At 37.3% G+C, this 17500-nt stretch overlaps 1 protein-coding gene and 1 long non-coding RNA gene across 8 annotated transcripts in view; one reads left to right on the plus strand and one right to left on the minus strand.

The window, feature by feature from the left end:
• Window positions 1–17500, plus strand: part of LOC123511015 (pyruvate kinase-like) — a 22882-nt gene that overhangs the window by 5055 nt on the left and 327 nt on the right. For 2 of the 7 annotated variants that reach the window (XM_045266726.1, XM_045266788.1), the window contains exons 3-11: window positions 1204–1427; window positions 1812–1998; window positions 2228–2437; window positions 3354–3535; window positions 4109–4351; window positions 4687–4909; window positions 6440–6451; window positions 8426–8440; window positions 11186–11697. In XM_045266726.1, coding sequence (XP_045122661.1) covers window positions 1204–1427; window positions 1812–1998; window positions 2228–2437; window positions 3354–3535; window positions 4109–4351; window positions 4687–4909; window positions 6440–6451; window positions 8426–8440; window positions 11186–11355 — 1466 coding nt within the window. In that variant the 3' untranslated portion in view covers window positions 11356–11697. Of the gene's footprint in view, window positions 1–1203; window positions 1428–1811; window positions 1999–2227; window positions 2438–3353; window positions 3536–4108; window positions 4352–4686; window positions 4910–6439; window positions 6452–8425; window positions 8441–11185; window positions 11698–17500 lie in introns of those variants that run through there. The other 5 variants (XM_045266664.1, XM_045266868.1, XM_045266949.1 and 2 more) reach the window with 5 other exon arrangements.
• On the minus strand, window positions 4414–15276 carry LOC123511367. The gene is made up of 2 exons (XR_006676781.1): window positions 12306–15276; window positions 4414–4456 (listed from the first exon to the last, which is right to left on the minus strand). It is a non-coding gene; the product is annotated as an uncharacterized LOC123511367 (long non-coding RNA).

Consider the following 17500-nt stretch of genomic DNA (forward strand, 5'->3'; position numbering starts at 1 on the left):
CTCTGTACCATTAGTGAGTGTGTTTACCATTGGTGAATGTACCTGTATGTGTGTGTTTCTCTGTACCATTAGTGAGTGTGTGTACCATTGGTCAGTACCTGTGTGTGTGTTTTTCTCTGTACCATTAGTGAGTGTGTGTGTACCATTGGTGAGTGTACCTGTGTGTGTGTGTTTCTCTGTACCATTAGTGAGTGTGTGTACCATTGGTGAGTGTACCTGTGTGTGTGTTTCTCTGTACCATTAGTGAGTGTGTGTACCATTGGTGAGTGTACCTGTGTGTGTGTGTTTCTCTGTACCATTAGTGAGTGTGTGTGTACCATTGGTGAGTGTACCTGTGTGTGTGTTTCTCTGTACCATTAGTGAGTGTGTGTACCATTGGTGAGTGTACCTGTGTGTGTGTGTGTTTCTCTGTACCATTAGTGAGTGTGTGTACCATTGGTCAGTACCTGTGTGTGTGTGTTTGTATCATTAGTGAGTGTGTGTACCATTGGTGAGTGTACCTGTGTGTGTGTGTTTCTCTGTACCATTAGTGAGTGTGTGTGTACCATTGGTGAGTGTACCTGTGTGTGTGTGTGTTTCTCTGTACCATTAGTGAGTGTGTGTACCATTGGTCAGTACCTGTGTGTGTGTGTTTGTACCATTAGTGAGTGTGTGTACCATTGGTGAGTGTACCTGTGTGTGTGTGTTTCTGTACCATTAGTGAGTGTGTGTGTACCATTGGTGAGTGTACCTGTGTGTGTGTTTATACCATTAGTGAGTGTGTGTGTACCATTGGTGAGTGTACCTGTGTGTGTGTGTGTTTCTCTGTACCATTAGTGAGTGTGTGTACCATTGGTCAGTACCTGTTTTTTTTTTTTTTTTTTTTTTTTTTTTTTTTTATTTGTGTGTGTGTGTGTGTGTGTGTGTGTGTGTGTACCATTGGTGTCTGGATGTACCATTGAGTGTCTATACAAGCAAAGAACCTTGATTTTCACCCATAATTCCTTGTTAACACATTTAAACCTTCTCTTACCTACTTTTACTCTCTCTCTCTCTCTCTCTCTCTCTCTCTCTCTCTCTCTCTCTCTCTCTCTCTCTCTCTCTCCCTCTCCCAGTCCCTTTAAATCACCAGATAACTACAATTTTTACCAACAAAACACAAAAAATACATTGAACATACCTAACCTAACCTAACCTACTCTCTTTCTACCCACAATCCCTCAGGCCCAGTGTCCCGGTCCGTGGAGATGCTGGAGCAGATGATGGAAGCTGGAATGAACATAGCGCGCATGAATTTCTCCCACGGCACGCACGAATACCACTCAGAGACGATAGAGAACGTGAGGAAGGCCGCGGAAAATTACTCAAAGAAGATCGGGCATTCTCATCCTGTGGCCATCGCTCTCGACACCAAAGGACCCGAAATCAGGACTGGACTGCTGGAAGGGGTGTGTGTGTGTGTGTGTGTGTGTGTGTGTGTGTGTGTGTGTGTGTGTGTGTGTAGGATAAAATAGACAAGTGTGTGTCTGGTTTGCTGGAAAAAAATGTGTGTGTGTGTGTGTGTGTGTGTGTGTGTGTGTGTGTGTGTGTGTGTGTGTGTGTGTGTGTGTGTGTGTTTACCTTACTAGAAAGAAAAAAGAATAATTGCACATCTTTTGACCTTACCTGACTCAAAATCACCCTTGAAAATTGAGAATACCACCTAAATTTGACCTTAAAACCACCAATACTATACAATCACTCCCTTGACCTTTTGACCTTAACCTGACCTTTACTTAACCTTACCCAACCTTTTCCTGACCTTACCTGACCTTTATGACCTTTCTTGGCAGGGTGCATCGGCTGAGGTGGAGCTAAAGGTCGGTAATCAGGTCAAGCTCACCACAGACAAGGAGGTTTATGAGAAGTGTTCAGCAGAGGTTGTGTATCTGGACTACATCAACATTACTAAGGTCGTGAAGGTCGGAAACAGGATTTTTGTGGATGACGGACTGATCTCGCTCGTTGCTAAGGAGATTGGTGAGTGTGTGTGTGTGTGTGTTCTTTCCCGTAACTCTTTAAAAACATCCTAAAATATCCTATCTTTCTTTAAAAAATCCACAATTCTCTCTCTCTTCTTAACAGGGTCTAACTAGAGAGAGAGAGATTGAGTAACCCTAAACCTTGATAAACCCTAAAAAATCCACAACTCTCTCTTTTAACAGGTTCTAACTCTCTTCTTAACAGGATCTAACTCTCTTCTTAACAGGATCTAACTACATAGTGTGTGAGGTAGAGAATGGCGGCATGTTGGGGAGCAAGAAGGGCGTGAACCTGCCAGGAGTGCCAGTTGATCTGCCCGCTGTGTCAGAGAAGGACCGTGGCGACCTGCTGCTGGGCGTCAAGATGGGAGTTGACATGGTCTTTGCCTCCTTCATCAGGGACGCTGCCGGGGTCAAGGAGATCAGACAAGTGCTGGGTAAGTGTCTGTCTGTATGTCTGTCTCTCTGTCTGTATGTATGTATGTGTGTCTGTCTCTCTGTCTGTCTGTCTGTTTGTCTCCATACTTAATGTAGGAATGTTTGTCTGTGTTTAGTTAAATTGGGTTGAGTTAAGTTAGGTCAGGTCGGGTTGGGTTAGGTTGGGTTGGGTTGGGTTAGGTTAGGTTGGGTTGGGTTAGGTTAGGTTAGGTTAGGTTAGGTTAGATCACTGGGATGTACAATAGGTGCTGAGTGAGTGTCTCTGTGTGTGTGTGTGTGTGTGTGTGTGTGTGTGTGTGTGTATGTGTCTATGTGTCTTTCTCTATAACTTATTATTTAGAAATATGTTTGCATCTGTCTAGTTAGGTTAGATAGGGCATTGAGGGGGTCAGGGAGTTCAGACAGGTGCTGGGTGAGTGTCTCCATATGTTTCTGTTTGTGTCTGTCTAAGGTTCGCATCCTCAAACAGTTCTGTGCCTCCCCTTCGCTATTTGAAGAGGCTTTACTTAAATTGACACAAGTTTTTAAGGGTGATTTTAAGGTTTTAGAGGCAAAGTGACAAGATTTCTGCATAATTAACTGGAGAAACACTCTTGAAAACCCCGCCAGTCATCTCTGTGGCCTGGGAAAACAGTCGTGGTGAGAGAGCACACACACACACACACACTTAAACTCATCCACACTTTATAAACACCTTAAGAACACACCCATACATTACCAAACACACTTGTTAAACTGTATACCTCACCTCAAACTGTGTGTCTATCCATCTATACAACCTTAGAAAATTTCTGAGGAACTGTTACTTGTGTCTAAAATATCTTAGTCACTTTAGAGCATCACCAACCAATGTGTGAGGCAGGAATAGTTTGTAACCTGGTAAGTAACGTATCTATCTATCTATCTATCTAACAGGAGAGGAGGGGAAGAACATTAAGATCATCAGCAAGATTGAGAACCACCAGGGCTGCAAGAACATTGACTCCATCATTGACGAGAGCGATGGCATTATGATTGCAAGAGGTGACCTGGGTATTGAGATTCCTGCCGAGAAGGTCTTTATCGCACAGAAGCAGATGCTGGCCAGGTGCAACAAGGTGAGACAAACACAGGGAGAGGGAGAGAGAGTGAGAGTGAGAGTGTGAGGGAAAGATGGGAGAAGTTTAATCTGCTTTGTATATCTCATTTTATCTATTTGTCTGTCTATCTATCTCTTTATTATCTCTGTGTGTCTCACCTGATCCTGTAATTGCATAGTGAAAGGTGCACCATTTCTCTCTCTCTCTCTCTCTCTCTCTCTCTCTCTCTCTCTCTCTCTCTCTCTCTCTCTCTCTCTCTCTCCACTTATTGATATTTTTCTGTGTCCATTATTTTCTGTCTTTTCTCTGTCTGTCTTTCTCTCTCCATTAAATCTGTCTTCTCTCTCCATTATATATCTCTTGTCTCTTCACTATATTTGTCTCTCTCCCTCCACTTGTTATTATTTCTCTGTCTCTCATTTATTAACATTTTCTCTGTCTCCTGATTCTCTCTTGAAGGTTGGAAAGCCAGCGCCACACAAATGCTGGAGTCTTGGGTGAAGAAACAGACCAACACATGCTAAGCTATCATTATTTCTCTCTCTCTCTGTCTCTCTCTCATTTAATTAACATTTTCTCTGTCTCCTGAAGGTTGGAAAGCCAGTGATCTGTGCCACACAAATGCTGGAATCCATGGTAAAGAAACCCCGGCCAACACGTGCTGAGGTGTCTGACGTGGGCAATGCTATCATGGACGGCGCTGACTGTGTGATGCTGTCCGGGGAGACCGCCAAGGGAGATTATCCATTGGTGTGTGTGCGGACCATGGCCAATATTGCTAGGGAGGCGGAGGCTGCTCTCTGGCACAAGCAGCTCTTTGTCGAGTTGTCACAGGTTAGTGTGTGTTTGGGGGGGTTGTGAGGGACTTGGTGTTGGTGTGTGTGTGTGTGTGTGTGTGTGTGTGTGTGTGTGTGTGTGTGTGTGTGTGTGTGTGTGTGTCTGTCTGTCTGTAAGTCTGTGTGTCTGTCTGTCTGTTTGTCTTAAAGCTAATCTGGCAGTCTTCTTTTCATTATTAAATTTCCTCGTGGATATCTCTCTCTCTCTCTCTCTCTCTCTCTCTCTCTCTCTCTCTCTCTCTCTCTCTCTCTCTCTCTCTCTCTCTCTCTCTCTCTCTCTCTCTCTCTCCTCTCTCTCTCCTCCTCCTAACCTAACCTAACCAACCCCTATAGGTCCCAATGCCGACGGACTCCACCCACACCACCGCCATCGCCTCTGTGGAAGCTTCATTCAAGGCCATGGCGTCGGCAATCATCGTCATCACCACCACTGGCCGCTCTGCCCACCTGGTGTCCAAGTACCGGCCTCGCTGCCCCATCATGGCTGTCACCAGGTTCCCCCAGGTGGCTCGACAGGCCCACCTTCACCGTGGTATCATCCCTATTCATTATACAGGTGAGGGGGTGTTGTGTGGTGTTGTGGTGGTGGTGTGGTGTTGTGGTGTGTGTGTATGATATTTTTTTTTTTTTTTTTTTTATTTATTTATTTATTTTTTTTTTAAGGTTTGTGTGTGTGTGTGTTGTGTGTGTGTGTGTGTGTGTGTGTGTGTGTGTGTGTGTGTGTGTGTGTGTGTGTGTGTGTTTTCTCTATTTTTATTATGCAAGTGTATGTTTGTGGTGGTGTGTGTGGTGTTGGGGGTGTCTATGTGGTGGTGGCTGGGTGTTGTGTGTGTGTGTGTGTGTGTGTTTTATTTATTTATTCATTATACAGGTGAGTGTGGTGTTGTGGTGGTGGTGGTGGTGTTGTGGTGTGTTTCAGGGAGTATTGCAGTCTTTTTGTGGTGTTTTGTGGTGTTTGAGTGTGTTTGGGGGGGTGGTGGTGGTGGTGGTGGTGGTGGTGGTATGTCAATATTTTTGTTTATTTTCTATTTAGATTTTTTTTTCATTTATTTATTTATTTATTTATTTATTTTAATTATTTTTTTTCTAATTGTGCATTTGTTTGTTTGTTTGTTGTGATGTTTGCTTGTTTTTACTCTATTTATTTCTTGTTCCTGTTCGTTGCTTTTTATCTCTCTCTCTCTCTCTCTCTCTCTCTCTCTCTCTCTCTCTCTCTCTCTCTCTCTCTCTCTCTCTCCATTTATTTTCACCATTTTCTTTTATTTGGCACAGTGAGGGAGGGATGGATGGGGAGAAGGGGGGGAGGGGGTTAGGCCTATGTGTGTTGTATTAAATGTATATGCTGTCTGTATGTCTATATGTATGTATGTATATTTGGCATTGTCTATTTGTGTATGTGTATTTGAGTGTATATCCCTGTTCACTGTTCATTGTGTGTGTGTGTGTGTGTGTGTGTGGGTATTTTTTCTATCTGATATTACTGTTGTTGTTGTTGTTATTATTATTATTATTATTATTATTATTATTATTATTATTATTATTATTATTATAGGTGAGGTGAGGTTAGGTTAAGTATTGCTAAGAAAAATGAGGTTTAGAATAAGATTATTACTGTTATTATTGTTATTATTATTACATTAGGTTAGGTTACATATTGCTAAGGGTGAAAAAAAATAAGATTATTACTATTATTATTGTTTATTATTACACTAGGTTAGGTTAGGTTATATATTGCTAAGATAAGGAAGGTGAAAAATTGAGATTATTACTATTATTATTATTATTATTACATTAGGTTAGGTTAAATATAAGTTAAGGTGAAAGAATCAGATTATTACTATTATTACTGTTATTATTATTACATTAGGTTAAAATTATATTGACAAAAACCGAAACTCAAAAAACGACAATATTTTTCATCAATTTACGCCAAATAAATGTAAAAAATGTTGAGTATTTACGTACACACACCGCGCGTTTGTATGTGCGCGTGTGTGTGTGTACGTCGTATTTGCCATGACTCTGATGTGCGTTTTTTCCCTCCCCCCTTCCTCTAAACTTACACATGTGCGCGCTGGCTAAGCAGTGCCACAGAAGGGTATGTTCGTCTATGTGCGTGTGTGTGTGTGTGTTCGTGTGCGTTTTTTAATTAACTCAGTCTGCCGGCCAGCTCTCGTTTGTTTGTTTGTTTACTTATTTCTGCTGTGTTCCTGAGAAAGAGAGAGAGAGAGAGAGAGAGCGAGCGAGCGAGCAGATCTATTTTAATCACAATTTATAGACTTCATTCAAATTCCCTTTATTTATTTATTTTTTTCTATGGATCAAAGTAAACCCATTTTAAAATATTACTTATGTTTCAAGTGTGTGTGTGTGTGTAGGATGGCGGTGCATGGTGTTGTGTGTAGTAGAGAGTGCCACAGTGCCACACCCAGTCAAGCAGGTCCAGGGTGGAGGGGTGGTATTGAGGGTTGGCAGCGGGGCACTAATACTTTACTAATTGGCACTGATTGGGACATAACACTAACAGAAACACAACATAACATTACCTTACTTGGATATAACTGGATTTAACCTTACCTTACCTAACCTAACCTAACCTAACCTTACCTTACCTTACCTAACCTAACCTAACCTTACCTATCCTAACGTAAGTCTAATTACTAGTGAATTATTGGCATTAGGGTGATTGGCAGTTGAGTTACAGATTGGTGTGGTGTTTTGATTGGCTCCTAACGGCATTGTAAGTTTGTGTTGACCTTGTTTGCCTTGTTTACTAATCACTGGGGTCGTTGTGAAGGATTGGCAGGTGATTGGCTTGTTGAAAAGGTGCTAAATGTTGTTTTTGTTGTTTATTGTTTCTCTTCCGTATAAAAGATGCAGGAAGGATTTTTACGTTCAGCGAAAGGAAATAAGTTTGAAATTTCATTGTTTACATTAAATAAATTGCAAAAAACAGACTTTCCGATCAATAAAGAGAAAAATAAAGTTGTTTACATCAAAATATGCATAAACTTTGATAAAAAACAAAAAAACAAACAGACTGCACTACACAAAATAGGGAAAGAAAATAAAGATTGTCGATTACACAAAAAAAAAGTGCAAAAATGTCTTTACGATTAACAAAATGAGAAAAAAAATTGTTTACACCCAAAAATAATTCTAAACACTTTACACTCAACAAAATAGAAAAAAAAAGTTTACTCCAAGAAAATGCAAACAAAATTCTTTATGATCAACAAAAGAAGAAAAATAAAAAATGATTGTTGTTTACACCAAAAAAGTCTTTACAAGTAACAAGACAAGAAAAAAAATTGTCGTTTATTAACAAAAGAAAAAAAATTTGTCGTTTATCAACATAACGAGAAAAAACAAAAAAAAATTTATCGTTTACACAAAAAAAAAATATTTGAAACGCTTTACAATTAGCAAAATAGGAAAAAAAAAAAAATTGTCGTTTGCAACCAAAAAAAATGCAATTAAGTTTTTACAATCAACAAAAGAAGAAAAATAAAAAAGTAATTGTTGTTTACGCCAAAAAATGCAAAAAAAAAAAGCGTATGATTAACAAAACAAGAAAAAACTAAAAAATTGTTTACACCAAATAAAAAGCAAATATAATTCTTTACAATCAACAAAAGAAGAAAAATAAAATAATTGCCGTTTCGTCCAAAAAATGCAAAAAAACGTCTTTACGATTAACAAAACAAGAAAAAACTCCAAAAAATAGTTGTTTACACCAAAAAAAGAAAGCAAAACAGACTTTACACTCGACAAAACAAGAAAAAGTAAATAAAAAAAACTTAATTTACACCAAAAAAATGCAAACAAATTCTTTCCAATCAACAAAGCAAGAAAAATAGAAATAAAAATAATTGTGTACACCAAGAAACAAACACTGCACACAACCAAACACTAAAACAAAACAAAACAAAACAAAAAAATCACATCACTTCCCTCGGTGGCGACAAAATAATATTCCCGTCCACCGCCACTGACCCCATAGTAGAAATGTATGCCCTAACTTGACTTGGTGTGTGTTCTTTGCATGCGTCACATCGGCGGTGCATGACAGACGGCGAGAACGACGGTACGTGCTTTACAATTTGTGTATTCATTTGTATATTTATTTATTTATTGTATATTTTTATGTTGGGGTATGTTCGGCAGTGTTTTCTGGGCCGTTTTGTAGTTAAATCTGGTTTTTTTGTGGTTTTTTGTTATGGTAGTGTTAGTTCGGCTGTGTTCTCTGGCTCCCCCTTGCTTGTAATACCTGGCAGAGAGAGAGAGAGAGAGAGAAAACAAAATGAATTGAAAAAAAGGGAAAAATTTTATAGATAGACACAGAGAAAGAGAGTTAGTTTGTATGTTCAGCTTGCTTTTGTCATATTAAGGAATGTTGAGCATTGTTTTTTGTGGTATTTTGTAATATTAACGTTATTCTTTTCATTTTTTTTTTTGTTAGAGAATGTTCAGCAGTGTTTTTGAGGCGTTTTTTCAAATGTTAATCCATTTTTTTGTTCTTTATGTGATGTTGAGAGATGTTAAGTCAGTGTTCCCTGCTCTGTACCCTTCCTGGCTGGCCCCACCCATGCTTATAATGGCTGGCAGAGAGAGAGAGAGAAAAAAAAAGCTTGTATGTTGTAGCTTGCTTTTGTTATGTTAGGGAATGTTTGGCAGTGTTTTTTGTGATGTTTTGTTATATTACCATGTTTTATTTTCCGTTTTTTTATGTTTAGGGAATGTTTGGCTGCATTTTTATACCTTTACAATGTTAGACTGGTTTTTTTTTTTAAGCTTTTTCTGATAGGCAGTGTTTTTCAGGCCTTTTTTTTATAATGTAAGTCTGTTTTTTTAAGCTTTTTCTTTATATGTGGTAGTTTGGCAATGTTCCCTGCTGTGCCTGGGCATGTACTGGGCTCTTTACCCCTTCAGTAGCATGACATCTCTCCATGTTCATTCTGGTGACTATTTGGTGACTTTATACAGCTTCACAAACTCATGTGGGGGATTAAAATAGTGAAGACTGTGGCCATTAATCTTCTGCCCTCCATAGACCCTTGTGAATGTCAATAACACAAAACTCAGGTAAAAATGCATCCCAGCACTGAAAGAATTAAAATAGTGAAGACTGTGGCCATTAATCTTCTGCCCTCCATAGACCCTTGCTGATGTCAATAAAATGGTCTAATGGTACACAAAACTCAAGGTAAAAAATGTGTCCCAGCACTGAAGAGGTTAAAAAGTGTTCATATTCCAACACTTGTGGCTTTTGTACTAACAACTGTGTGTATATTTATCTAGTTGTATTATTCTCTTAGTGTGTCCTCTCAGTTGATTGCTGGGAGACATCCTTATCAAATCTTCTCTGTCTAAGATATCCATTCCACTTATTTTATACATTATCATATCTCTCTCTCTCTTCTTTCTTGCATAGGTAAATCCAGTCTTAATCTCATCTCTGTCTAGGATATCCATTTCATTTACCGTTTTATACATGATCATATCTCTCCTCTCTCTCTTCTAGCATGGGTAAATTCAGTCTTCTTAATCTCTCCTCGTTGTGTGTGTGTGTGTGTGTGTGTGTGTGTGTGTGTGTGTGAGGTGTTTTGATTGTCTCATTTTGTATCGATATTAATTTTTTGTTGCTGTTTGACTCAACAGGTGAACGATTTATTAACTTTTTAATTTGTTTTTTATTTATTTATTGATCTATTTTTACTTGATGGGCGAATGAAATAACTATTTATTTATATTTTATTTATTTATTTTTTTTTTTTTTTTTGACTAGGAAAGAGAATAATTTTAACAAGTTTCTGTGTAGCAAGTTAGCTCAAGGGGTGACCTGACCATTAACTTCACCTCCATTGTCATTAGTTTGTTTCTGTATAGCAAGTTAGCCTAAGGGGTGACCTGACCATTAACACCTCCATTGTCATTAGTCCAAGTTTCTGTATAGCAAGTTAGCCTAAGGGGTGACCTGACCATTAACTTCATCTCCATTTGCCTAACTAACCATTAAGACTTATTGTATTTCTATTTAAGTTATTAGCGAGTTTAAGCTTGTCTATTATTTAGCCAAAGTGACCTAACCATTAAGTTTGAGTGGTGTAAGCTTTATAACTAAGCTTTAACTAGTCACATAGCCATTAAGTTGACTGAGTGCAGTTTAAGCTTTATTTATAACTTATAAGCTTAACAAGTGAGATAACCATTAAGTTGAGTGGTGTAAGCTTAAGAAGTCACATAGCCATTACGTTTGAGTGCAGTTTAAGCTTTATGTATAACTTTTAAGCTTAACATGAGATAACCATTAAATTAAGTACATTCTAAGCTTTATTACTATTAAGCTTCAGTGTGCTAACTATTAAGTGAGGATTGGCTGGCTAATAGGCTAATGTAGGTGGCTTGACCATTATACCTGTGTACTGTAGCCAGCTTAATGTGTCAATAGTGTTTTATTAATAGAAAGCTTAATGACTACATTGGCAAGGCGATTTTTGATTGACTGTTTGTATTGATTATTACTACTACTACTACTACTACTACTACTACTACTACTACTACTACTACTACTACTACAAAAAACAACAAAAGACAAGAAATACACAAAAAATTCACAAAAACACAAGAAAATGACCCCAAAACACCTATCACCACCACCACCACCACAATACAAGAAAATTATAAGAAAAACAAGAAAAAACACGAAGTACTAAAAAAACACAAGAAAATTACCCCCAAACTCACAAAAATTCCCCAAAAAAAGAAAATTACCCAAAAAACACCCACCACAATCACCACCACCACCACCTAACCGTCCCTTTCTCCACAGCTGAGCGTGTGGAGGACTGGATGGACGATGTGAATGCCAGAGTGGACTACGCGGTCGCCTTCGGAAAACAGCGAGGATTTGTCAAGTCCGGTGACCCAGTGGTGGTGGTGACCGGGTGGCAGAAGGGCGCTGGCTTCACCAATACTATGCGTGTTCTGTATGTTAAGTAGACTGTTTGGTGATGCTTGGTGAGGGTTGGTGAGGGCTTACGGCTTCACTGTGGCTGACCTTGCATTGTGGGGGCTGTTTTTGTGTGTGTGTGTGTGTGTGTGAATGGGTGTGGTTGGCTAATGGTATCTTATTGAGAGGCTGAGAAATATGTGTGTGTGTGTTTGAGAGAGAAAGAAAGAGAGAGAGTGTGAGTGAGTTATGTGTGTGTTGCTGAATAAGAGAGTGAGAAAATTGTGTGTGTGTGTGTGTGTCGCATGGAGTAATTGCATCTTAACACACGCCTTGCCATGTGCAGCGCAAACTAACCCTGGAATCTTGTCACCAAACACACACACACACACACACACACTAAAAAATAATACTAACACTAATTCTTCAAGGACTATATAACTGTCCATATTTGACCATTGCTAAAGAGTCACCATAGAGAGACACCTGTATACATTTATCTACTGGTGATGGCGGCAGTGGTGGTGGTGGTGGTAGTGGTGGTGTATACTTGAAAGCTTCACCAGTTAATACCAGTAATTTTTGAAGGCTGTTGCTGTCAGGAAGTTGTTTACATATATAATTGGTGATTGGAAGCAGTGTATTGGTGTGTGTGTTTTGGTGACGTTTGCAGTAATTAATTTTTTTTTTTTTTTTTTTTTTTTTTTTTTTACGAGTTGATGAAAAATAGGATTACTCCGTGTGTGTGTGTGTGTGTGTGTGTGTGTGTGTGTGTGTGTGTGAGAGAGAGAGAGAGAGAGAGAGAGAGAGAGAGAGAAATTAGAATGTTTTACTGAATAAGAGACAGAGTATAAATGTGTGTGTGTGTGTGTGTGTGTGTGTGTGTGTGTGTGTGTGTGTGTGTGTGTGTGTGTGTGTGTTCAAGACTATATATTTATCGTAAAGCCTCTCAAAGATTATTAGTGACTTTTGCCCCATTGTTGAGTGTTCCAGAGTTTACGTGTGTGTGTGTGTGTGTGTGTGTGTGTGTGTGTGTGTGTGTGTGTGTGTGTGTGTGTCTAGTTTGCCTAAGTGTGGCTGTCTGTCTCTATAGGCTTGAAATATATTACATGTCTCAGCCAAACTCAATTTTTTTCCTTTCTCTCTCAAATCTTTTCCTCTTTGCTCTTAAAAACTTGTCTTAGCTAAAACTTAATTGAAACTTGTCATTGTTGAAACTTGTCTTAACTCAAACTTGTCTTAGCTAAAAACTTGTCTTAATTGAAACTTGTCTTAATTGAAACTTGTCTTAGCTAAAACATGACTTAGATAAAACATGACTTTACATTTCCTCTCTCCTCTTTTTCATCCTCAAACTTTACATTAAACTTTACGAAGCAGTTTCTCTCGTTCTATAAAGTTTGATGCATTAGTGTATGTTGGGCCATTCAATTATTTATTTATCAACACCACAGCTTTATTGACTGTCTAGCTTTATTTTTGCTTTATGTATAGAAGACAAACACAACATTTCTCTATATATAAAGTTTCATGTATTTGTATGTATTGAGGCATACAGTTAATCACCAACATCACAGCTTTACTTACTGACAGACTGGCTTTATGTATAGAAGACAGCTTTAAACTGTTAGTGATCTCGAGACAAGCTTTATAAGGCAGAGGTTTGAAATATTAATGCCTTTGGAAACTTGTAACTATATTTATTGTGTGTGTGTGTGTGTGTGTGTGTGTGTGTGTGTGTGTGGGGTGTTTGGTGTCTCTATAATGGTTACTAATGGGTGTAGACTGTTCCAGCACTGAAAAAAATCTGTATTATACATGTAGATATTGTAGAAATGGGGGCGAGGCTTTCACTGTTTTCACCGCCGTGTTTAAAAATATTGATTGCCGTTAATTAATGTTGATCTCTTTGGGGTAAGTTGAGTTAGAATGCCAATTGGTGTTTTTTGATTGATTATTTTTGACATTGCAGTGAAAAAAATGATTAATCTCACTGTTTTTATTCATTATTTTGAATAGCAGTGAAAATAATGGGTAATATCACTGTTTTAATTGATTATTTTGACGTAGCAGTGAAAGAAATCATTAATATCACTGTTTTTTAATTAATTATTTTGACAGCAGTGAAAATAATGGTTAATATCAGTTTTAATTGATTATTTTGGCATAGCAGTGAAAATAATGGGTAATATCACTGTGGCATAGCAGTGAAGAAGAAAAAATCCATTATATTTATTAATTTTTTTAGCAGTGAGAAAAAAAAAATCAAATCTAATCACTTGTGGCTTAGCAGTGAAGGAAGGACCTCAGAAAGTTGTCTTATTTAATGTGTCTTAGCAGTGAAGGAAGTGAATCTGCCTCGCCTCCACTTATGAATCCAAATGTAAAAGGAAGACTGTCTGTCACTCTTATCTTGTCCCAACAGTGAATAAATAAAGTTATGAAGGAAGAATGTTGTTGTGGGTTGTAGTCTGGCCTTGTGGGGTTACATAGAGCATAGAGATAGTGTTGGGGTAGAGCAAAGAGACACTGTGTTGGAGGTACATAGAACAAGGAACGCTGTGTTGGGGTAATCGTAGCACAACACTGTATTTTCAAACATATATTCTTGCAAATCTACATTCAAAAGGCTGTAATTGAAGTGATAAGGGTTTTCAAGAGTGTTTTTGTGGCTGTAATAGAAGTTATCAAGGTTTTAAGGGTATTTTGTGGCTGTAATGGAAGTTATTGAAGTTATTTGGGTTTTCAAGGGTGTTTTTGTGGTTGTAATGGAAGTTTTCAAGGGTGTTTTTGTGTTTGCAACTTGTTATGAAAGTTATTTGGGTTTTGAAGGATGTTTTTGTCGTTCCAGTGACAGATTAACAAGATTTGTGCAATGTTAACTGGAAAAACACACTTGTCAATAACTGTAGATCAGAGACTCAATCTTTTCCTTGTTAGTCATCCACTGAGATACAAGACGTCACACAGAATATTGATGTAGTGACTGACTCTGACTCATAACACTGACTCATGACACTGACTCAACATACAATGGCACTGCAAAGGATATCATTGGGTCAGCCATATATTGACCCCAGCAAATCTTACACCATGTTAATTCAGTGACTGACACAAACCACAAAGGATTACAGCAGCCATTATGTACCCAGAAATATCTTTAGTGAACCGCAGATTGAGAGCCCCTGCTGCAGATTAAGTGACATGGATTTCAAGGGTGTTTTTGTGGTTCTAGTGACAGGTTAACAAGATTTCTGCATTATTAACTGGAGAAACACACTTGAAAACCCTGCTGATTTGTGGCCTTGAACCAAACCAAACTCAAAACAATAGAATTAGGAACAAAAACATTAATAGTAATAGTAGTAGTGGTGGTGGTGGTAGTAGTAGTAGTAGTATATTGGTAACTTGTATATCCTGTGTAATAAAGATGAATTTAAGAAGTGAACAAGATTTTATTTATTTGTGTGTAAATAACAACAACAACAACTACAACTACAGCAACGAGGGTGATGGTGGTGGTGGAAGTAGTAGTAGTAGTAGTAGTAGGGGTGTGTGTGTGTGTGTTGTAACAAAGCTTAAAATGAAAAGAAGAAATAAAATAAAGGAAATGATGATGATGGTGACAATGGTGATGATGGTGTACATATTAGCGTCTGAGTTGGTTAAGCTTTATTAATGGTGCTTAAGCTTACCATGGCTTCACTAATGTAGGGAAGCTTGAAGACAGTGCTGGATGTGCTTAATGTGATGTTCATGTACGTTTTCTTCCTGTTTTCTGTGGTTTCCGTTTTCTGTTGTCCCTCTTCCCATTTTCTTCCATTTTGTCTGTTTTTATTAAGTTTAGATAATTATTTGACTTTATTTATTTTTTGTTTGATTTTTTTTCTTTCATAATTGTCAAACTTACTTTCAATCTATTTATTTTTTTTTTTTTTTTATTGCATTTTGTTATTTATTTTCTATCATTCCTTTCTTAATTCCACTCAATAATGCAATTCCTTGATTTATTTACATTTTTCTTCATAAATGTGTCTTTCAGTATTTCTTTAGTCTATATTTTGCAAAGTCTTTTACATAATTTCAGTTTTCTTTATTAATTTTTTGCTAACTCAATTTAATTCCTTTTTATTCTTTTATCTTCTTCAATACCGTTCACATTAATACATTTTCTCATTATTTATTTATTTATTTTACTAAGTAATTTTGTAAGCAATTTTAGTTTTCTTCATTAATTTTTTGCCAACTGCATTTTGATTCCTATTTATTATTCTATCTTTTTTTCAGTATTTCTTTATTCAATTTTTATTAAGTCTTTTGTAGGCAATTTTAGTTTTCTTCATTAATTTTTTTACTAACTACAATTTGATCTCCTTTTATACTCTTCAATACCCTTCATAGTTCTAAATTATTCTGTTACTGTATTAATTTATTTTACTAAGTTCTTTTTGTAGGTAATTTTAGTTTTCATTATTTTTTTGCCAACTACATTTTAATCCCTATTTATTCTTCTATCTTCTCCAGTAACCTTTGTACTAATATATATTCTCTTCTATTATTTCTTTATTCTATTTTTATTAAGCCAATTTTTAGGCAATTTTAGGTTTTCTTCATTAATTTTTTTGCTAACTACAATTTGATCTCGATTTATCCTTTTATGTTCTTCAGTAACCTTTGTACTAATGTATATTATCTTACAGTATTTCTTGATTCATTACTTTGACCCCTTCAGTACCAGGACACATTTTTACAGCCCCTTCAGTACCAGGACACATTTTTACAGCCCCTTCAATACTGGAATGCATTTTTTATCATTAATTTTTTGTGTACCATTAGACCATTTTATTGACATTAGCAAGGGTCTATGGAGGTCAGAAGATAAATGGTCACGGTCTTCACTATTTTAAGCCCTTCAGTACTGGGACACATTTTTACCTTGAGATTTGTGTACCATTAGACCATTTTATTGACATTAGCAAGGGTCTATGGAGGTCAGAAGATTAATGGCCACAGTCTTCACTATTTTAACCCCTTCAGTACTGGGACACATTTTTACCTTAAGATTTGTGTACCATTAGACCATTTTATTGACATTAACAAGGGTCTATGGAGGGCAGAAGATAAATGGTCACCGGTCTTCACTATTTTAACCCCTTCAGTACTGGGACACATTTTTACCTTAAGATTTGTGTACCATTAGACCATTTTATTGACATTAGGAAGGTTGTATGAAAGTCAGAAGATTAATGGTCCAGATTCTTCACTATTTTAATCCCCACATAAGTTTCTGAAGCTGTATATAATCACCAAATAGTCACCAAAATAAATATGAAAAGACATCATGGTATTGAATGCAGATATTCATTCTGGTGACTATTTGGTGATTTTACACAGCTTCAGAAACTTGAGTGGGGGATTGCAAAAGTGAAAAGTGTGGCCATTAATTTTGTGATTCCTTGTCCAGAAATGCTCGTGTATTAGATGATGATGTAAATTATTAGTAAGATTAGAGGAACATTAATCAACATGACATAAGCCTATAATTTTCGCAAACTTTGTGCTTGTGTTCCTCATGTCCGTATTCAAACGCTCTGCTGTCTCACCTTGACTCTTTTCCAAGGCCACTGAAATGAGTAGCGGGGTTTGCAAGAGTGTTTCTCCAGTTAATATTGTAGAAATCTTGTCACTCTGCCTCTAGAACCATAAAAAAAACTTCCTTAAAAATGCTTTATTCTCTCACTGCAACTTTTCTAAGGCCACAGAGATGACTGATGGGATTTTCAAGAGCATTTCTCCAGTTAATGCTGAAATCTTGTCACTCTGCCTCTAGAACCACAAAAACACCTTAAAAAATGTTTCTATTCTCTCACCATGACTTTTCCAAGGCCACAGAGATGACTGACGGGGTTTTCAAGAGCATTTCTCCAGTTAATAGTGCAGAAATCTTGTCACTCTACCTCTAGAACCACAAAAACACCTTAAAAAACTTGTGGCAATATAGAGAAACCCTTTTGAAGTAGTGGAGGAGAAGCACAGAAGGTTTTGAGAGCACCCTGAACTCCACAAACCCTTGCTAATGTTAACAAAATCTCTCAAACCACATCCAAAAATTAATGATAAAAATGTGCCCTGGTACTGAAAGGGCTAATGTTTTGAGTTACAATATTCCTTGATTTTCCTGAACTTAAATTTATT

The sequence above is a fragment of the Portunus trituberculatus genome, chromosome 1, assembly GCF_017591435.1.
Source record: "Portunus trituberculatus isolate SZX2019 chromosome 1, ASM1759143v1, whole genome shotgun sequence".
NCBI lineage: Eukaryota > Metazoa > Arthropoda > Malacostraca > Decapoda > Portunidae > Portunus > Portunus trituberculatus.